This window comes from Myodes glareolus, chromosome 22 (assembly GCF_982192425.1).
Source record: "Myodes glareolus chromosome 22, mMyoGla1.1, whole genome shotgun sequence".
NCBI classification, from domain to species: Eukaryota; Metazoa; Chordata; class Mammalia; order Rodentia; family Cricetidae; genus Myodes; species Myodes glareolus.
The window spans coordinates 28,692,268-28,715,277 of record NC_142047.1 but is presented as its reverse complement, the minus strand read 5'-3'; the positions used below and the strand labels follow the sequence as shown (position 1 = coordinate 28,715,277).

Sequence of the window (23,010 nt, the reverse complement as noted above, 5' to 3'; positions counted from 1 at the left end):
TAACAGTCTGACAGCCATCTGGATGCTTAAAAGCTCGATCTAAGCTGTCACCTCTGCCTTCATTATATGAGCATTTCAACTGGAAAACTCTATGTGAGAAAGAGATATTTATGTAAGATTTGAAAGTGGGATTTTCCATCCATTCAGTCTCGCTGCTATACTTCACTGCATGCAAAATGAACCCTGTCGTTCCTGCTAAACACCACTGAAATTTCTCCCTGGCTACCGCCTTTCATCAGTCTGTGTCTGGTTTTGCAGAGATTTGTCTGTAATATGTTTGTGAATGTGTATGTGTGGGTATGTGTGTTGGGGTGGGAATGTTTCTTCTTCTGGAGAGACTCATATCTTTGAAGGTTGCTTTGTGAGGGTTACATTTTTCCCTCACCAAAGACAGCTCTTCATAATAGCGATGTGCACATAGGTTTACCACTTCCCTCTGTGGTTGAAATTCTAGGACTAGTCCTCCTATTGAGCAATAAAAGGGACAGCAGTTCTCTCTAAGTCAGCTTTAGCAGATTGAAAACTCCTTGTCACATCGTCAATTTTTTTTTTTTGCTGCAAGGGTTGCATGAAATTTTAAATCATCATATATATGCATATAAATGTATATATGTATATACATATTTTTAATCTTTCTTTCTCTGGCCGTGGAAGAGGGTGAGGAGTTGAGGAAAATCCCTCCTAAAAATAGAGGATGCTTTCTGCCACCTCCAGGGTGGCTTCATTCAGGACTGCTCCATACTTTTTTTGTTCTGAAGACGGTGGCATGAGAGTAAAGTCAAGTGCTCACCATCACAAATGGATGGAGGCACTTGCTAAGGATTTCAAAGACCTGTGCTATAATTCTGTGCATTAAACTTTTAAAATGCCATGATATTTAAAAATCCCTAATTCTTAATGCTATTAAAAAAAACTTACTGATTTTGTTTTATTATGTATGGTCTCTGGAAGCCCTCCAGTTCCCGGATGGGTATATCTTTGCACTCCAAACTGTAGCATTTCTTGAATGAACTTCTTGTGTCCACGGAGCCTCTTTTAAGTTCTTGAAGCAGTTTGGATCTGGATAAAGGGCAGACCATTTTAGAGTAGCCCTCGCTGTACCTGCTGCAAGCATATCAACTGCGAAAGGAAAGCTGTCTGTACCATGACCTCAAGTGCTTTATAGCACAGCAATTTAAATATCATTCCTCTGCAACATCTTCATGTAACATTGAGCATCACATACACGGACCAGGCCAGACCATGTATCAACAGCGTGTCAAAACTCAAAAAAGAAGAAAGCACTGTTAGATTGTTCAGCAAGATGAGAGACCCCTTGAGAAAGTATTTGTAAAGACTAGTCTATTAATGTGCTCATCTCGTAATAGTTCTAGGAAAATAGGTAGATGTTTAAGGTCTGTTGCTCTCTGTTAGCCTGCAGGATCAGACAGTTGGGAGAAATCAAATAAACCCCAAAGAAGGAGAATGCGATAGTTCTGTTCAAGAAGCTGTAACTTTGGACTCTGTTTTCCAAGTTTCTTTCCTTGTCAGAGAAGGGGAACGAAGGCACATTTGTCAGAAGGTCGAATCCTCACTTCAGTAACTGCTCAGAAGACTTTGTTAAAAGAAGTAAATTAGTCCTCCCCAACAAAGTATTCTTCTGCTCAAAGATGGGTTTATCATGGCTTTTTCGACATCCCAGTTTGAGGACCATTTCTATGCAAAGCCATGGGCAGTGTAAATCTGGCCTTCAGTTTTTAGTTCTTACCAGTTTGCTGGCCTATCAGTGAGGTTTTGTGCTTGACAAGTGAAAAGGCAAGCACAATCACGGCAACCTTCTGATTGTAGGCACAGCTTAAAATCCCTAGATTCAAAATACTGAGCCCAGAGGTGCTGCTAGTATTTCCGTTATTTTATGTTTGTTGCAAAGTTATTCAGAGAAGTAAAGAAAGAGATGAGAGTTTTCTTTTTGCATTTCTTGTTCAGTACTGTTGACATTCGGGGGTGAAATAGGACCAACTTTGCTCATTATTTCAAGGAACCTCTTGTTATTTCCGAGTATTATATGTCTACTGCAGGATGCTGTCTGTCACAAACTAAGTGACATATTTACAGTCCTCTCCCACGTTATCCACAAACATACAACTCACAGGACAGATAACTTAAATCAAAAACATGCCTAGATCACTAACTGAGGTACCGGTTTAAGTAGAGGAACTTACTCATGTTTCCCTTGCCATTTCATCTGCCTTTACGTTTTGTATCTAGTGCCACTGGGTTTTCAGATTTATACCATGATCGGTCTTCTTAGCAATATTGTCTGTGCGGACATAGATGATACTGTGGGGATTTCCCCTGGAATCTTCTGGAACGTTGCTTTGCTTTCGATAGGCAAAAGCTATCATCTGGTCAAGCAAGGCTTAATTATCCCCGGGCACATTGGTACCATTTCTTTGCCTTTGCTTGGGAAGTTGAGCTTCACAGTTTGTTTGTACTAAACTGTTCCTATCTCCGGAACCCACTTCAGATGTAGCCATGGGCAGAAAATTAGCTGAACCTGGTGACTTCAAAAGGTCATGGAAGAAATGAGTTCAAGGGATGCCATTTAGCTTCCCGTCCCATATGTTGCTGCTGACTGCATCTCTGTTGCCACTTCACAAAACAACGTTGGTACCAATGTGGTTACCTTTTCTATCATGTCCCAAGCTTTTATTTCTTGAGTTTTAAATGTCATGTACTACTGCCTATCATAAATATCACTCACCTTCTTGCCTGTAAATGTCTTTCTTTTTAAAAAAAAAAATGTTCTGCTTGTAGGTAGAAATGTATGGATGTGCTTTTCTAGATCTTTTAAAGAAAGTATCATGAAAAACAAAACCACTTGTATTCACAACCTTCATACACTTTCCTTGTCCGTCGCCACTGCTAAAGATAATTTTGAATGCTGAGAATGGTTGGTCCAGGGCCAAGTGCAGAGTTAGTGCCCGGTAAACATTTACTTAATGCATTAAGAAATTAGCAAAGACCCTGCCCCCTACCTTTTCTAAGCATTTTCATTAAGGGGATGGAGGGCAATCATATGCAATGTCCAATACCAGGACATAGATACTACAATTATTTCTCAAGAAATTTCCTAAGTCCTCCTTAGTTTATTTTGAGACACAACTTTTTCATTTAAAAAAATCACTTTTATTTTTATTCATTTTCCACATATCTGGTTTTTAATCTATTCAAAATAATTTTAAATGGCTTAGGAATATAAAGTGTACTAAAACTGAAAATCCATTCAAAGTTAAGTTTACATCTCCAGATGTAAACTGCATAGTACACATAGTTATATGTTTTAGAGAAAATGTTCTAATTGTCCAACTACTGTGTGGGCAAGACAAGGTCTGCATTTTGACTACCTCTGAGGGAACATAAAATTATCTCAGAGGAAGAGTCTGCTTGTCTTAGTCTCTGATTCTATCCTGCATTTTCATTCATATTCATTATTTTATCTCTCCCTCCCTCTCTATCACATTCCCCTCTCAGAGTTTTATTACTTTTAATACATTTTAAAACAGAATATTCAATGTGTGAATGTCCACTTTAATATTATTTGAATTATATAGTCTTAGTATCTGAAAACAATTTTATAACCCTCAATCTTGATTTAAACCTGTATGTCCTTGCATACTTGCACAAGGGAAAGATATGCCATGAGAGACATCTTCTATGCAGATAGTTACTTTCATTTGAGACTTATAAAAATGCTTAGCAAATGGAATATATTTAAGAGAAACTTTGAAATGAATATCTTTGAATGTTTTTCAAATAGCTTTGATAAAAGGGTTACGTATATTTGCATCCTATTAACATTTAGAATAATGCTTACCATACCTGCTTTCTAGGGAGAATAAGGCACACAGGAAGACTGTTTGATTCCTCGTGTGATATAAATGACATAAAAAAAGGTGATGGGGAGAGTGATACAAATATCATAAGGAGGTAAATCCTTTTGTATGTAAGAAATCAATTTCCTCAAACTTGTCATAAAATTTAAATGGAAAAAATCCTTCTTTTATTTATCTATTGATGTTAGAACTTAAAAATAGAATTTAACACTGTATCCAATCTTTCTTTCCTTAAAATGAATAAAAGACACTTATTCTGGTTAAAGAAATAAAATATACTTGTCTTTCCATACTCCCAGTATGCAGCTGAGCACATACACTGAGTTTAGAGTCCCTGTAAGCTATTCACTTATTGCTCATGCACTATATATTTGGGGTGATAAGCCAATATTAGTTTTGTCAAATTATTGTTCTCCACCTCTCTATCTGTCTATCTATTCATCATCTGTGTCCGGAGCTTGAGGTACAGTGCCAGTGGGTAGATTTTAAGATGTAAAGTCTTTAAAACACAGAATGAGAGTGAAGTGCATATGTAAGGCTGGTTGCTGCTCAGTGTAACCTAATTAACAGAATCTTGACTTGTTACTGGGACACTTGGCTGCATTTCAATTTTAGTACAGCCTACTCTGTAGCCTTGGTTATAGGACATAACTGGTTTTAGCCATTTATCCATTTCAGAAGTGATAGATTTTTGTCATTGTTAAAACTGAAGTTCCTTGAGTATATTAGAAACAGGTTACGAAGTTTCTTTGCAACAGAACACTACCATAACCCAACTTTTAATTGACACTTCCTTCTTGCACAAACATCACTTTAATATCATTTTAGCTAAATGGAGACTTTCTACTTGCACCATCCACACAAGGGTTCAAGTGACTGTGAATCAGAGAGATTTCTCTCGTGGAAGAGAATTTTCAGGCCATATTTTTAAATTACTGATTACAATTTGATTGAAAGTGAATAGGTCAGATATGTTATATGATGTATTTGAATTTTACACCCTCAGCAGAAAACAAGAATGGGAAAAAAAGGCCACATGAACCACAGTGAGGAAAACCAAATGGCCTAAAGAGTGAAAACACAGCCTTTCACATGTCTTAGAAACGCCCTGAAGCCATTGCATCGATTATGTCCTAAGAGTGGGCAGAGCTGTGTATCAAAAAATGGCTGCTCCATCTTGCTTGTGCCATTTAAAGATAAGAGTGGGAGAAAGTTTCTCTATGACATTGACATCGAAATGTTCTCCATTTATGTTTAAAGCAAGAGATTGAGAATATAGTAAGTTGAAAGAATTAGGCAATCTTACTAACCACTCAAAACAGTTCTAGCCACAAGTGGTACAATTGCCAAGTTACATACACCTTTAAAATTTGTCCTTTTAAACTTTTTAGGCAGGTAGCATGAGATGGAGCATCCATCCCTAATCCACTGTGTTGAGACAAACTTGCCCTGCGCACTTAATTTATGAAAAACAGAACTGGTACTTAGGTCACTTCTTATAGATTCTCTTGGAGCTCCCATAGCTGTATTACCTAACCAAGCATTAAGAATAAGATAGGCTCTGATTGCCACTGTGATTTAAAGGGCCCATAGCAGTTATTTTCCACACACTAGTTCTTCTTATAGAAAATCTTAGACACGTGACTTTAAGACAGCAAAAGAAGGAATGATTTAGGTCATCCTTAAGAAGTACCTGTACATGTAAAAGACAAGAGAGATGTTGGACATACACTTAGCTATTGATGGCAATCTCAATAAAGTTATGCCTTAAGAAAGTTGAAGAAAATAAACTCACCCTTAGTAGCCTAAGTAAACATGGTTCGGAGAAACTTGTAGAAATATAAGTCTGATTCTGTACGATTTGAGAACTAGCTTAATTTGACTTTATTATCTTTGTCACAGTCTGCACTAACCCATTCAAAAATAAATTTATAACAAGCAGAAATGTGTCTATGCACACAGCTTACTTGCATTTATTTTGCAAAAGGGGAAAGCATTTATTTATGTATGTCTGTGAAGGCAACCAGAAATTACAGAACTTAACAAAGACAAAAGATCCAGGGAGAGAGGAGTCGTCTGCCAGTTACAGTAAAGCATGAAATTAACAAATATATTTCTGGATAGTAAGAAAAGCAAACAATAGGCTTTGAGATAGATCAACATATTGGTTATGATATGATGCCAAAGTCTGGGGAGGAGAGGATTGCCACTGACCACAGGGATTAGCAAACACATTGGCAAATATATTTGTTTGTGTGCAGTAAGAATTATGAGATCCTTTTCCACCAGAGTAATTTGGTTAGAAGTTCTGAACGCTCTGAGAAAACAAATCTCTCCAACTATCTAAATTGAAAACACATACGGATCTTCCCTTCCCAAAATTCAAAGATTGCTCAGACATGTTCAACTTTACCACCCGGAACTTGCTGGATTGCACTGGACCACACACTGAATCATGTCCCTGTGATCCTGAAGAATCACTTTGGATTCATTGTGCATTTTCCTGTTTTGAAGCAAACTGCTAATGGCTTTAACTTCAAGGTCAGAAGCATTTTTAATAGAAACTCTTTGGTCCTGTCTGTCCTTTTTGCTTCCATAAAATATTGTGGCCACTAAGACCAATGGATAATAAAAGCATAATTCCCTGTCTGCCACAATAAGCTGCTGACCTGAATCCCTAAATGACTGATTTTATTATAAATGCCACCATCAGTAAATGGCTTCTTATTTGGGGCTTTAATTCATATTGTTTACAAAATCAGTAGTGTAATGTGATTTTAGCTATGACAATATATCTGAGAATTGAGCACATTTGTCTTAAAAGTATTAAAGCCCTCAAACTGACGTCTGGCTGTAATTAGAGCTGGTTTTAAAGTGAGTGTGAAATAAAGTCAGATTGTGGGTCTTTTATTTATACGAATATATCATATCCTGGGAAAAATTTTAAAACTTTTTCATGTTGTAAAAATTCCAGAGAGACTAAAATCTCTTCATATTGCTATTTGGCATTGACACAGCAGTTTTACAATGAATTGGGTTGCTCAGCTGGGCATACACACTGTGGTTGAAAATATGTAAAAGCAAATTTTTAATTCAATCTTAATAACCTTACTTGTTTTTTTTCTAAGAAGTTTGCCTATGTAGCTATGATCCACAACACTTAAGAATTCTGATAACAGTGACCTAACATTTTGTTGCATCTCAGGAATACCTATAAAGCTGTTCTCTGATCTAAGGAAAATAGTAGTTCATTCTTGGCAGAGGTGCAAGCAAAGATTATAGATCTCAATCTTTGCAATCACGTTTCCTTCCTAGTGGATGTTCATTACTGCCTCACTGCGTGAATGTGTGTGTGTGTGTGTTTGTGTGTGTGTGTGTGTGAACACAGTAATTAGCTGCCCAGGTGCTGCAGTGTCGCGTAAAATAGGTGTGAGTATGGGATTCATGAAGACTATTTTGACACCATAAAAAGTGTTCATCTTTCCTAACTCTGTTTCCTAAAGTCAGGAGTAGGTGTATATTTCTGTATGTAAGAGAGGTAGTTTAAGCAAATATGAGGATAATACTAAATGACCCAGGAGAGGACGTGACTAATTTCACATCATTGCATTTTTCAGTGAATCCTAAGAACTATGAGCAATATTGCTTACCTTTTGTTTCCAATACCATTCTTCTCTATGTGTGGTCCTCATACAGTAGCATCCACATTGTAGAAGAGTCTCTCAAAAATGCAGAACCTCAGGACTCATGTGAGAACACCAGCATCATAAACTATAGATGGCTAGATAGCTTTTATGCAGATTAATGTTAAAGACAATCCCAAGAGGAGGATACTAGAACCGACTCTTTGCTGGGTTTCATGGAGCTGGTGTTTAAATTTTAAGTTACTGCCAGAGTTGATTAGTGACAGCATTGGAAGCTTTGAAATTGTTCGGAATACAGCATCTGTATCCTGACAGTGAGAAAACAGTAGAAGTCAGGGACTTCCTTTCTTTCTTTCATTTTCTTTTTAGAAAGAGCAGCCACTATTTAAAGTTGTACAGCTTGCCTCTCACTATTTTGAGTCTTTCTTTTTAATAAGTAGAGAGATAATCTTAGGATTTGAGAATGTCTAGTTTTAGTAAACCAAAACTTTTAAAATGCTAACCTCTGTTCATTTTGCTTATTTCTATAATGAAAATGAAAATTTAAATTTAATAATGATGCTTTTAGCAGAGTGCTATTTCACAGTATAGATGTGGTGTGTGTCCCTAGGATTCAATACTATAAAATTTTTCTAAATGTTGACTAATATTGCAATTAATTTTTATGACCCTTTTTTACAAGTGATATAGGTGTTTCTTTTGGATTTTAAGACAAGTTTTGCCCTGGCTGTCCTGAAGCCCACTTTGTAGACCAAGCTGTTCTGAAACTCAGAGAACTTCTCCTGTTGCTGCCCCTAAGTGCTGAGATTAAAGGTGTGTGCCACCGCCACCCAGTTGTCGTAATAGATTTTATGTTAATCTTTCTTTCTATCTATCTACACACACACACACACACACACACACACACACACATATATATATATATATCTGCCTATAATCTACCTATCTACCTACCTATCTATCCTACAAACTATTTTTGAGACAGAGTTTTACTAAGCAGCCTTGGCTGACTTTGAACTTCTTGTGCATATCAGGCTGGCCTTAAACTCACAGGGATCTGCCTGCTGCCTCTGTTTCCTGAGTGCTGGGATTTAAAGACATATGCTCCCATACCCGTGCTGAACTTCCATTTTAAATGAAGAAGAAAGATAGTCAATTTCATTAAAATATGCTAGTATAGGTAATTTAAAAGCTTGGGGAAAAAATGAACAAAAGACAGCACCTGCATGTTTACCTCCAGCGCTAAGAGAATAATTGATGTGGATGAAAGTTGTTCACTGATTGAACTGGTTCTCTCCAGAGTTCTGCCAGCGAGCCATAGACATCAGCCAAGTTATACTGCCCCTCCCTTTGAAAACTGAGAGGCTTCACACTCTTCCTATTATATCCCGTATATGTTTAACACACAAACCCCTTGCAGAAATCAAACACAACCTCTTCACAGAGTCTACAGAGCAGATGGTAAACTATTTGATGGATGCTGTAGAGACGATGGCCAGTATAAATTTCCTGATTAACAACCTATAGGCAAGTGTAAGGAGGAACCTGAAAATGATTTTAGATGCTTAGTTATTCAGAAATACTGGGTTAGCATCAGTTGTCTTGTTCTCAAAGACCCTTTACTGTGACCTCCCGTTTAGCACTTACTAACAGATAAAAATCTCTTCTCCAGAAAACTTGTTTTCTTCCTTCCTTCCTTCTTTCCTTTCTTCCTTCTTTCCTTCCTTCCCTCCCTCCCTCCCTCCCTCCTTCCCTCCCTCTCCTTCCCTCCCTCCCTCCCTCCCTCCCTCCCTCCCTCCCTCCCTCCCTCCCTCCCTCCCTCCCTCCCTCCCTTCCTTCCTTCCTTCCTTCCTTTCTGTTTGTTTTCCAGGCAGGCTTTTTCATGTAAGAGTTCTGGTTGTCCAGGACTTTGCTTTGTAGAACAGGCTGGCCTTGAACTCACAGAGATCAGCTTGCTTCTGTTGCTTGAGTGCTGGGATTAGAGGCGTGTGCCCCCATGCCTGACTCCAGGAAGGTTTCTTTAACATTACTAAGCTGAGTCTTACGCTATATGTTTATACCTCTTGACCTCCGAAGATTCTACTTCTCCAAAAGTAGTAACTGTACAATTGGGCATTTCCTCATTTGCCAACTGCATTCTTTGCTTCATGAAGGTAGATATTCTGACCTACTTACTGTTTTCTGCCCTCTGCCTGACAAATAGCATATGTGATTCAAAAATTTATTGTAAGAAGGAACAATTTTAGGAAAGAGAATTTTAGAATTATGTTATTCATGATCAAATAATGCTTCTGTCTTTGCTGAAGGGTTTTCTTAACCAAGATTTAATTTAATGATTCCCCTGCCTCAATTTTGCACAGCAATACAAACTGCAAAGTTTTGAATTTTTATGGAAACGAATACAATTTTGACTATAAAACTTTCTACTATTAATACATTTGCTCTAATCAATGAAGCTATAGCAATATTTAGAACGTGTAGGGGTCAGTGATGTCTTTTCATCTCATTTTGGCAGACACAGTCCAAGCTCTCTGATAAGTCACATCCAATCCTGGTTGTCATTGAGAAGTTTCTGGGAAGGAACTGTCTAGTACGTCTTTAACTCAGGATTAACTTTCTTATTTTAAATTCATTCACACTATTCTTTGTGGTTTGTGCAGCCTGCCTGAAAAATACCACTGCCTGTTAGCCTACCCTAACTGCTTTGGTCCTTGGAATAAACCTGCTGGGTTCAAACTGTTGTCACTGTAGATTTTATGGTTGTGTGGTTCATTAATAAACAGGTGCAAGGAGAGTACAGTTTGAGGTCTCAAGTTCTAACTCCAAACTTGGCAACACTCGAAATTGTTCTTACAACCTGCTTCCGTACCTGTGGATCTCACACCACAGGAGAACATCATATGACTTTTGAGCTGTCAGGTACAGCTTGCAGTGGAGCAGACTATGTTTAGAGAAAAAAAATGTTCCTTTTACTTGAAAAGAGTTTTGGTTGAGGTGCGAGAGTAGAAGGTTAACTCATCCATCCCTCTTTAGCATCACCTCCATCTCTTTCCCATATCATTCTCCCTAGCATAACATTCATCTTCCTCCAATACCATCTTTAGCAGAATCACCTCCCACCCCTCTATCCTGCTCTAACAAGCATCATTTCCATCCTCAATCTCTTCTGTACTCCTCAGCATCACCTCTAACCTTGTTTTGTCCACATCATCTCTATCCTTCCTTACCACCTCCATCCTTCCCTAACCAACATCATCTCCATCCACGTTCCATTCTGCACTCACTAGCATCACCTTCATGCTCATCAGTATCACTTTTAATCTTTATTGACTTTTTTGAGGATCACATCCATCCTCCTTCCATCAGGTCTCCACCTTGCTTCCATTCTTTTCTCACCAACGTGACCTTCATTCCCCCAACTGCCCTCTTCTTAGCAGCACTGCATCCATCCTCATCATTCTTACCTTTATCTTCCCCCCAGCACCAACTTCGATCTACGATTATCATACCACTTTAGAGACCAACCATTTCTTGTCTACCCTTCCTGAAGAATTTATAAAGTTTTAGTCTTTAATTGTTTCCCTTTTCTACCACTACCCCTGCAATCTGTCTCAAGTAACTATTTCTATTGAAATATTGGGAATACTTCCCACGGTTTGGCTGCTCTTTTTATGTGTTGGTTCTGAGCCATAAACATTACAGCTCTGTAAATTCGGGGTTACTGTGTTGTCGTTTTACAGAGGAGAAGGCTGAAGTTCAGGCAGACTCAGTATTCTATCCATCAGAAGTGGTAGTAAATGTGGGTAATCTAGAATTTATGCCCAGATCTCTTGGCCTTTAGAACATATTGTCCAATGTACCCGAATACAATTTCAGCATAGCTCCCCACTACATATCTAAGAGGGAGTATGACAGGATGTGATCTTTTGAAAGTGTCTTACGAGTAAATGAAGACAGATAGCTGGCATAATAGAGTTTTGAAATCTTTAATGGTATCCTTTTGGATTTAAATGATTATTTCTGAAATCTCAACACACTGAGATACAAGTATATCTTAACTTGGGGAAGACACTTCCCTCCCCACTAATGGTATAGCAATTTTAAGAACAGGAGAGGCTGTTTTTGGAGTCTCTCCTCTGGGTTGATTTCAGGTTGAAATCTATTGAAATTTTTCTATCACCATAATAGTTGCTACTTGCTTGGGTGCCCTGGGCATTCATCAGGGTTGGGTGCATTTCAGGTGTAAGTTCCCGTGTTGGGTTCAGCCCATGCTAGGAGTGACAAGGAAGATCATGCCATGGGCCAGCTGGTTAGCTCAGACACCATGCTGTTTGTGCCAGAATGTCTGCATCTTTCAGGTGGCTCCAATAGGGCCACTCGTCAGCCCAACCAATGTTAATAACATCCTTGCTTTCTCATTCTGAGCCACAATGGAACCAGGGACCTAGAGGTTAAAGGTTCTCTATCCTGTTATGAGTTCCCTGAGCCACACTGCACCAGATGGTGTCCCCAGGGATTATTTCACCCACTTAACCTAATTCAGCTTGGCTTTCTCTTTTTGATCTGCAGTGAACATCATTTCTTTAAAAATAATTTTTTTGAGTGGGAAGAAACACATTTTGTTATGCTGAAAGTAAGCAAAAAAATGTATTTGACACCTCAGGTAATAAGGATTTTTTTATCCTCTCCCTCTCTGAATTCCTTCTATTGAAAATTGTAATTTTACCATATTTCATTCTCTAAGGAACTTTTTGTCATTTAAATCTCCCATTCAGTGGTGCATTTAGCTTGGGAGCTGTGGCCCTGCCCTGCTTATAGCATACATGCTGGACATTGGCGAATGCTTTCTGGAAGAACTCTAATTTTATTCCTTCATTATTAGCATCTTGCATTTGTCGAGGCCTTGCTAATTGGAGTTGGTAGTCACAGCCATGAAAGCTGGGGAGAATGTCTTCCTATCTTCCTGTCCATGTCTGTGTCTGTGTCCGTGTGTGTGTGTGTGTGTGTGTGTGTCCGTGTTTAACTTAAAATTATTTAAATGTTTTATTTATTTATTAAGTGTCGATTTCTTTAAAATGAAGTACAACCTTCTGTGAACACGGTTAAAGAGATGAACAGGAGAGGGAGGGTGAGAGGTTGCAGTTGATACACACCCCAAGTAGGCTCACAGAGAGTGTAAGGCAGGCGAGGCTGGACCGATATAGAGGGTGAGGGGAGCATGACGTGAGGAGGAAGTGACAATGAGAAAAGAAAGACGTTATTATCTTTAAGAGACCACTACTTTGTTACTTCAAGCGGTATTTGACAAGTGACATGGTTGTGGAATGAATGCTGAAATCTAAATGATGCTTAGATTTAAATGACTTTGTTAGCCAATTCAATCTGGTTCCTCGGGTCCACTTTCTGAACTCAAAGAGTTTGGGAGATGCTCATTATCTGTTCACTTCATGGGCCTTTGAGAAGCGCTGGTGTGTCTCAGCACCAGGTTCATGGAGCCTTATCTTTCCCCTCTTGTTTGCGCAGGAAATTTCAATGAAAAGGAAAGCCAATGGATCGTGGTCTTTGAAAAGCTGCCTTGACAGTCTGTTTCCTGGTCCTCTGAACACGTGGCCGAGCTGTAAGTAACCGCTCCACACTGCGTGATGAATTGGATGGCTTCAGACCCGAGGCAAAAAAAATAATTGTCTCATTTTCGCGCTGATTTGCTTAACTGGTGGGACCATGCCAGAAAGGCTAGCTGAGACGCTCGTGGACCTCTGGACTCCATTAATAATATTATGGATTACCCTCCCCACTTGTGTGTACATGGCTCCGATGAATCAAGCTCCCACGTTAACCACTGGATCCTCTTTGGAACTAAGCAGGCAGAGTGAAGAACTGCGAATTTTGAACCGCTCCAAAAGAGGCTGGGTTTGGAATCAAATGTTTGTCCTGGAAGAATTTTCTGGACCTGAACCGATTCTCGTTGGCCGGGTAAGCTTCATTTTTAAGCTCCTATTTCAGGGTCTGTTCCTGGTCTTTAAATGTTTCGTTTCAGGCTCCACACAGTTTTTCATCACACTTAAGTGTAAATCCTTCAAACCAGATGGTTAGACGGCTAACCTGTTGGTTTCTCTAGCAATATGAAAAATCCTACTGTTTAAAACATTCCTTTAGGAAATGTTAGTTTCCATACCACTCCCACCCTTTACTGAGACAGCATGAACTTGGATAATGGATAAACAAGTCAAGTGCTTTCTTAACTTATGCAAAACTTATTTTGCCAAACTTTTCTCTAGATTCTAATATTTGGGTCTAGTACTTAGAAGTTGTAGGCATTTTGGTCCAATTCGAATTCCTCTCACTTCAACTATAAAAGTACTATTTTTATTGTATTTTAAAATTATATATTCCAGTTTGCAGGTAGATTTTCCATTTTATTTCATTGATTTCTGTTTCAGCCCTTGTGAAGAACAAAGTAGTATTTGTAACAAAAGTGCTAGGCAGGGCCTGGCGCTCACTTCACAGAACATCATTTCTGTCATTGCCAAATACAACCATACACATAGAAGGGTCATTTTAGGTCAGTGGTGAGTACCTGTGTTTGCCTGTACACTACACTGCATTTACATTTGTTTTGTTATTGTTGCAAGTTCTTCACGTAGACACTGGCTCTCAGTTCTCCAAAGTAGTGTTACAGGGCTTCAAAGATGTGTACATGTTCACTCCTCAGAGTCATCTGTGTTTGCACATTTTGGCATTCACTGTCATCATACTTCAAATTCTAGGGATGGACCGATGGTGACGGCATTATGCAGTTGGTAACATTCTTTTCTAGCATGTGAGAAGCCCTGGGTTTGATCTGCAGTGTTTTATATATACACATACATACATATACACCAGTCTTGGTGATATATACTGATAATCCTGTTAGAAGGAAGGATTAGTTGTTCAAGGCCACCCCCTACTACCTGGGTACAGGATAACCAAGTCTCAAAAAGAAAAGTTAAAAAAAAAACAGATTTCATAACAATGAACCTGACAATGACTGACATTCCCGATAAACAAGATTGAAAAAGGAATCCCATGTTATCCTTTCCCAAGCTCAGTGACTTCAAAAGGATGTGGTAGGGCTCAAAGCACAGATCTTTAAGACTTAGCTCCTGTGTCTCACTAGGCCCTTTTGGTTCCCTTGCTCTGCTCTGTCATCTTGTGTTACAACTGAGCCTCCTTCAGGTATATTTGCTCTTCTCTGTGCTTCTTGACAGAGGAGGTGTGCAGGAAACATGCCTCATTACACTGGGCTTCCTGCAGTCCTAGCTAACTACCAGGCACTGGTTATAAGCACTTGGGAGTATCTTACTAAAGCAGCGGTCTTTGTCTTTAAAGAATTTGTATTTTGGTCAGTACTGACTATTAACTATATATTAATTACTATTATAAAAATACTTGGTTGGCACAGACTTTTTGCCTTTAACAATGGCCGATCATATATGCATATGAATGTACATATATATATGTATGTCTATATATTCATGTATGTGCACAAACACTTATAAAATATATTCACTAAAACAGATTTATGATCCATTTTTTTAATGAAAAAATAATTCATGAAAGATTTTCTATACATATAAACTCTAGTAGGAAAGGTGAGTTGAGGTTCTTTATAGCCATAATGTATCCCATGACAATGACTGCTCCTGTACTTCAGTGGAGAAATGTTAGCATTGCTGATTACAGGGTGCTGCCCTGAACCCTGCTGAGGTTGCTACTTCCTCTAAAGTTTATACGTTTTAATATGCTTCTAAAAGTGGCAGAAGTTCTGAATTCCAAATTGCATTTGGTCCCATTACTTCTAGATCCAGACTTCTTGATTAGCTTTATCATTTCTACAAATGTAAAGACTGAAGTTTAGGTAAATTAATAAACCTAATTATGAATTTGAAAAAACATTCTATATGAGATTCCCAGAATCATAATTTCAACCATCATACTATATTAAAATTCACTAAGTACCTGAAATTTGTAATTTGCACTTGAGTTTTGAATATAGGATAGAAAGTCTGTCCATTCCCTCTTCTCTATATTCAAATATTTTAACCAGCTCCATGGTGAGCAATTTTTATCCCATATGAAATTCTGGAGTTATGTGTATAAGTAGTTAATGGATGGATGATTCCTCCCTGCTTCTGCGAGTCACCTTGTTATGAGGGTATATCAATTAAGACATGTCCTGCATAATATAAATAACTGAATCTATTGTACCCCGAAGAGTAATCCATTTTTATCTGAATAGAAAAAGTAATTAAACCAATTATTTTAAATTTAGAATCTGAAAGCTGATTTCACCTCCATTTCTAACATGAAGCAAAAGGGACAGAGTCAAATAGCCAGGCATTCAGGATTCCTCTGCGATTTACACATGCTTGAGGTGTCTTGCTTCTTTGAATGATAGAAATCCCAGTGAACCTCAGGACTTTGAAATAGCCAGCATGCTCTTGAGTCTCTCAGCAACAGACACTGCATGTGAATTAGTTCTTCTGCCTGCTCTGTACTATGGCCAGATTCCAAATCAATTGCTCAATCACATCTACATGATTTTTTGATAGAATTTTGCTGCAAATATTTTCAATCACATGTATTCCCCCTTAAATCAAATGACTACTAAAAGATGACAGCCTTAATTTTTGCTATTGTGGACTTTTGTGAAGCTGAAAATCTATTGTAGGTGACTGCTTCTGAGTATGTGTCAGGCTGAGTGCAGGGATGGTCCACATCAGGGCGCTCACTGGTGTTTTGTGATGTTTTATCTTTATGCACAGTCTTCTCCGTTTGACTCTTTATACCACTTCACTGCAGAGCTTCTCCCCAGGAACCAGCTGAGAAGCATTAGTTACCTATGAACATACCTGCTCTTTAAAAGGCCCTCCTGCAAGTTGCGATGTTGGGGGCCTCAGACCTAGCCTTCTGAGTTCAAGCTCAAGGGCAGAGTCAGCTTTTGAGTGATTGGCTCTTTGGGATTACACATACATCTTTATATTATCCAAGCTCTGTTTTTACATACTGGTGGCAGCTGGGTGTCGAGAAAGGACCTAGATATTAGAGATACACTCCAGAGCTTTGAACATTGATTTTTGTCATTTTTGGGTGTTCACCTTGAGAAAATTTTTGAAGCTTTTCAAGGATTGTGTTAAAAGTGAATGAAATGTCAGCTGTGTAATATTTGTCATGTAGTGATTATAACTGGGTTCTCAATTTTGTTTTGTGAATAGCTGCAGCAGATAAGTTAGACATAAAACGATAAAAAATATCAAGAACAACAACCAAACACTGATATTTCTCTTTCTGTGTGAGCACAAGACTATGGAGCCAAAGAGGCCCCTTCTCTAGTCCATATTTATAGGATCAGAGCAGGGAGGACTGAGTAAAGGGCTCCTGGTTCTCAGTCTGGTGAGGCAGAATAGAATAGGAAGGAGATTGCTTCAATTAATTAGAGGGCAGCCAACTTGTTTTTTTCACGTTGTCATATACAAAATTCTCACTCAAGAACTTCATGTTGAATTATAAAACCGTATCATAGTATTTTATGTAAGTGTAAAATTTTGTGATTTACCACATTTAAAGCTATCCATGGCCGTACATGTGTGTAGTCAGTATGGGTTGTAATTTGGACATGCTTGATTCAACATTATGAACATATAGAAAGATAGCAAATTTCCTTGTTCAGAAGCTGAGAAGTTTTTGTGTTTCTTGTTAACATAGAAGAACATAGAAGCCATTTTTCAAGGGCCCATCTCTGTTCATTTTGTCTGGTATATGGTTGCCCCTCCTTCAGTATTTCCTGTTCTTTCTCTACACGGTTCATTACTGTATAATCATCATCTAACGTACTTCTCACTAAGCTTACAGTTGGTCTGCATCCAGAACGTATGTTTCTTAAATGATTCATTTGTATTAATTGTTCCATATCCAAAATCCCAGGATTCAAGAACAGTAGCTGCCTAAAACGAAACAGGCAATGAAATTTCCTACAAACGCATGAATGGACATTCTACAGTGAAGAAGTTTGGAAAAAGTCATATAAGCTCAATTAGATTTAACACAAGTGGCATTTTTCAATAAAGTGTTCAATACAATGTTTTTGTGTTCTCTTTCCTATAGCTATAGGAGATGGGGAGTTAAACAACTGTGTATATGTATTGATTTTGATGTCTCTTTCCAGGTAGTAAAGGTGGAATGCCCACTTCTCAAAGAGTTCTCTTTTAAAGAGTTTGAAGAATCATGCCTGTGGAACCTGGGTCTCTCACAGGTGGCAGGTGTAACATATTTCAAAGTTTTGTCTGTGCTTTTTGTTCAAGGTAGACTATATATGATCTTTCACAACTTCTGAAAGACAAATACCATCCGAGCAGCCTTCACTCCTGTCTCCAGGTCTCAGTGAAGAAGCTTACACTTAGCTTGTTCACAAGATCATAAATCCTAAAAGCTCCACAGTGCTCCCAATCCCAGCAATGAGTTCCTCTGGAAATTCTGACAGGGAACGTAACAGTTCATGGAACTCTTAACCCAAATAATCTTATATTGTCTGATGGTAGAAAGGAAGGGGAGAAATCCCACTGTGGCACTGTGGTTTTTGATCAAGCTTGTAACTGAGATTAAAATAAACTTGTTCTCATGGTAAATTGTGCATGCATCCTTTCTGATAGGCAGATTGGCTTCATCTTGAGACATCTCTGTAGTAAGGAGGCAGTGTATAGAAAGAGACCATAACTGTACATTAAGCAACTGCATCTGCTACATCTGTTAGGTATTGCATTGTCTGGGGTCTCAGTAACTGAACAAACACAGATATGGCTCAAGAGGAGACTGATAAAATTAATCATGTGAAAAAAATGTCATATTAAATTAAGGAAAGTACTCTGAAGTGAAGGCATGTGGTGGTGTGGGAGCAAACAGAGGGGGCTAACCTATTCTGTAGGCACATGACAAGTTCCCAAGAAATAACCTGTGATACAAGACACATTAGCTGCATGGAAAAGGACACAAGATGAAACTATAAAGCATTGCTGACATGGCATGACCAAACTTATGTGCAGAGCAGAGATAATGTCAAGATGGCATTGTTCAGTGGGAATGATCTAAGCTAACATATCTTACATGGTTGGCAAAAGACAAGAGACACTGGAGGTATGCGGTCAGGGCACCAGAAGGGGTACTACTAGTAAAGGGTCATTTTCAGGATAAAGACTGCTATGTTCATAGTGCATCTGGAAGGCCAAATAGGACAAGAGAGTTCTCCGGAGCCTCTTTTAGAAGTTTACCAACTCCGTTCATTATTCACAGGAACTCCGTTTTTGGATTCCTAGTCTCTCATAGAATTGCGTTGGACACATTGTAGCTTGGTCTGGTACTATGTGCAGCTTAGGTCTTGAATGCATAGCAATTGCTTTCAGCTACCCTCATGCTGATACTGCAGGTGTGAAGTCCTGTATCTCACTAAAAGATATGAAGTGTGTGTGTGTGTGTATGTGTGTGTGTGTGTGCGCTCACACACACACGTGTGTGCAAGCTTCAATCTATTATATTGCAAAGCAAAGATATTTAGGACTTGTATTTTTATACCAAGGTGAAGGGACAAGCAAATATCTATGGGAGATCTATCAAATTTTTAGTTTAGCCCTGTTCTCCTCAAGTACATGGGGGAATATACTCAGCCACCAATGTTCATAGAACAAGAATATGTAAATGTGTTTCAGTTTTCAAGCCCTGTTGTTTCAGCTCTTGTTCAGTGACCCCCATGACTCTCTTTTTCTCACATTGTTTTATTTTTCGACAAAGGTATCTGGCCGTCCAGGTGGTCAGCATTATTCTATCCTAAATCTCTCTCTTACATAAACTCCTCTCCTGTGTCTGCTGCCTGTTTTCCTCCTACCTGGGCTTCAGATGCCTTCCTTATTTGGATGTAATTCTCTCACTGGTGATGCCTAGTCTATTTATAATCCTCTTCCTCCAAGGCACTGACTCATTTTCTCTCTTTAAATTTGACCTTCTAACCTTCCCTCTTCCCTGTAACTTGGCAATCGTTTGGGTGGTACTTAGTATGAAGGACATGCGATGCCAAGTAATTACACTATATTACAGTTTACGGTGTCAGCGGCCGGTAGGAAAATTGCACTTGACACGCCATTATTTTTGCCAGGCCTTTGCATGTTAAGAGCACTGGGCAAGGCAGCCACAGCCAAATTGGATCTTTGGCCTTGCAAGAACAATTCTCTGTCAGTTCTGTGAAGCTTCTGCCTCCTCAGACAGAACTGTGTGCACCAATAATTTGGCAAAAATGCAAGTCAGCATTGTGTGTCTCAATCTTGCCACACAACAAATGATGCCTGCCTTTTGCTCAGTGTCCTGACCTGAAAATATCAGGTAGGTCAAGCCAGTTGAAAATTATTTGATGGTGATACAAATAAAGGTCATACTCTCAACTGTCAAAATCTACTAAGGACCGAGGCAGAATCAGGCTCTCATACATATCTACACAGACACACTGACACACATACATGCATGTACATATAAGACTCTTGCTGAACACTCACATGGTCACATTCGGAATTAACTGTGTTTGCTAGTGACTGAAGTCTCAGACATCTGGGTTTTTATTTCTGAAGCCCTTATTCTCCTACCTTGTTTGCTACATTCTCTAAAAAGAAACCAGGTGATAGAGGCTTAAGATTTGTACAAATATTCTCTGACATTTAAGTTTTATTTCTATAAAAGATGATGATTAGTTGACTATATGATGTTCCTATATTGTTGTGAATATGCACCCAAATAAAATCATCTGAATTTTGTTAAATATGTGCAAAGCTCTTTTGACTCTATAGGTGTGATATTTGCCCTTTCGGTTATGAATAGGTGACCATATACATTTTCGTGTTAGTTGAAATATTTTGAGAAGATGTGAAGAGAGACAAACAAATTGTACTTCCTCATCTTTTAAAATTGTACACAGTATTTGCTGGATTACTCCATATGAACTGTAAATAGAAATTAGACTGTGATGCTTATGTTAGGTCCTAATGCTACAACAAAAAATTAAAATATAAAAAGGAAGCATTATAAATAAATTGCTTACCTCCCCACATAATACATGCATGGTGAAAATTGGAGGATAACTGGGGCTTATTTCTACAGATAGCAAAATAAATTAAATCAAACTTTACAAAGGTTTCTCTGTGTAGCTCAGACTGTACTGGAACTTGCTTTCTAGACCAGGCTGAACTCAAACTCACAGAGATCTGTCTTCCTCTCCTCCAGAGTGCTGGGATTAAAGACCTGCACCACTCGGCCCTGCTTTTGTTTTATTTAGTTTTTTGTTTTGTTTTTTCAAGACAGGGTTTCTCTGTGTGATAGTTCTTGCTGTCCTAGAACTTGGTGGGTAGAAAAGACTGGCCTTGAACTCACAAATACGCATGTGCCTCTGCCTGGCTAAGTCAGATTTCTTATAAAACTATTCTTGTAGTTCATCATTCCTTTGATGGCCATTTTACTAATCATTTTGTCTTATCTAATTGATACAAAATAACAGCACATAGGGTAAAATAAGGAGGTTAGTCATTCTATTTTATGAATAAAGAACAAAAGTTTGACAGTAGTAAAAATACAGAATTGTTTTCTATTGTTATACATGGATGAACGAAAATCTATCTAACTATATTGGATGAACTTTAGTACTAAATAACTAGAAGGTATATTTGCTATACCTTCTGAATGAAGCCCCTGAAAACTCATGACAAATAACTTTAGAACATTGCAGCAACATCACAATTTTCAGAAATTAGGAATAAAATGTGCATACAATTGAGTCATAATATTCATGTGTGATAAAAATTCCTAACACACATATATTATTATGCGAATATATAACCACCTATTCATATGAAAATGTATGTATTCAAATGTGGAATATATATGCTTCTGAGCGAATACTTACCTACCTAATAACCTGTTAGTTCCCACCTTCCAGGTTCACACCTTTGTATGGTCATTGCTGCACCCCTGCAAGAGACCCACACACTGTCAAGGTTCTTGGGTTTTTTTTTTTTTTGGAATAATTTTAGGAGAGTGCGAAACACTTGTCTAACCACTATCCACTGTTTTTACACAAGTATTTATCAAATTAAAAACAACCTAAACTCATAAAAAAATTCAAATATGTAATGAGTGTGTGGCATCCAGGCAAGCTGCTTTACACAAAATGAGGAATTAATTCTTGCCATTGATTCAGAGATTAATAAATATATCTCCAGGCTCAATCTTCGTTTTTAGTATGTATAGCCAGATTATCACTTTGTTTACAAGAGAATTTTCTGCATTTTATTTTTAATAATGTTTTTTATTATATTAAAAGCCATGAAATTACTGAAAATAAGTGGTAATAGTATTCTGCTCATTAAAAAAAAGAACTCAGAGTGCCATCCATCCGTAATAAATTCTTGGAAATTTATTTCATTTTAAGTGCTTTGTAAATAAAACCTTATACAAAACAGAAAAACTACACCTGTCTTACGCACTTGGCCAGTGAATGGTGAATCTCATCAATTAATCAATTACAGTGCTAAACATATTTAATCATCTTTATGCAACAAGGAAGTAAGAGCATTCAATGTGTCTGCAGTACTGTGGAATAGTAAATGACTTTCATTACCATGGAACAGACCAGATATTAGGCAGATGTAAAGGCTTTATATATGATCTTTAAGTGGGAAATTACCTTGCAGTCTTTAGGTAGTTCAGTCAGTTTACATGCTCATTTGAATCTTTCAGAAAATAAGAATTACCTAGAAATATTAGCTATAGAATTATGCTACTTAAGGAAGGTCAATGTGCTAGAGAATTTCCAAGGTCTTATTTTGCCTGGCTGGACATGTTTCCTTGATGCTGATTATATATATATATATATATATATATATATATATATATATATATATATATATATATATATTATACTTTATTTATGTCACTTATATTTAATTTAAATTCAGTCCTACACATTCAACATCATCTAGTCATGGCTTGACATCTTCATTTATTTTGAAATACAGGCACTGACTTTTGAATGTTCAATTAAGATGTGGCCGTGTTCTTCAACAGGCACTCAGATTACCTCCTGAGGTTACAGATCAGTCAAGAATCCTTGTAGATGCTATACCTTGGAGAAGAATATGGCAGACTGTGTTCTTACAACTCAATGTAAGCCTTTTGGGCTCCCCAACACTGGCAATGTCTGTAAACTCGTAAGAGTTACAAAGTTCCATTTAACAACTGTGTATCCAGACTCACTGAATCAGCCCTGCATTTTAGCCATATATCTAGGTCATTTATGTACACATGAAAGCATTAAGTATTTAAATATATTTCATATTTAAGTAATTAAAACATTTAGCTGGATATGTACAGCATTGCATTTAAATATTCAGAAAACATTAAAAGACATAGTTTTCAGTAAATTC

At 37.9% G+C, this 23,010-nt stretch overlaps 1 protein-coding gene across 3 annotated transcripts in view; it reads left to right on the top strand.

The window, feature by feature from the left end:
• The window catches only part of Cdh8 (cadherin 8), a 375,044-nt gene that overhangs the window by 1,998 nt on the left and 350,036 nt on the right, over positions 1-23,010 (top strand). For all 3 annotated transcript variants that reach the window (XM_048431500.3, XM_048431489.3, XM_048431497.3), the window contains exon 2: positions 13,043-13,492. In XM_048431500.3, coding sequence (XP_048287457.1) covers positions 13,241-13,492 — 252 coding nt within the window. In that variant the 5' untranslated portion in view covers positions 13,043-13,240. The remainder of the gene's footprint in view (positions 1-13,042; positions 13,493-23,010) is intronic.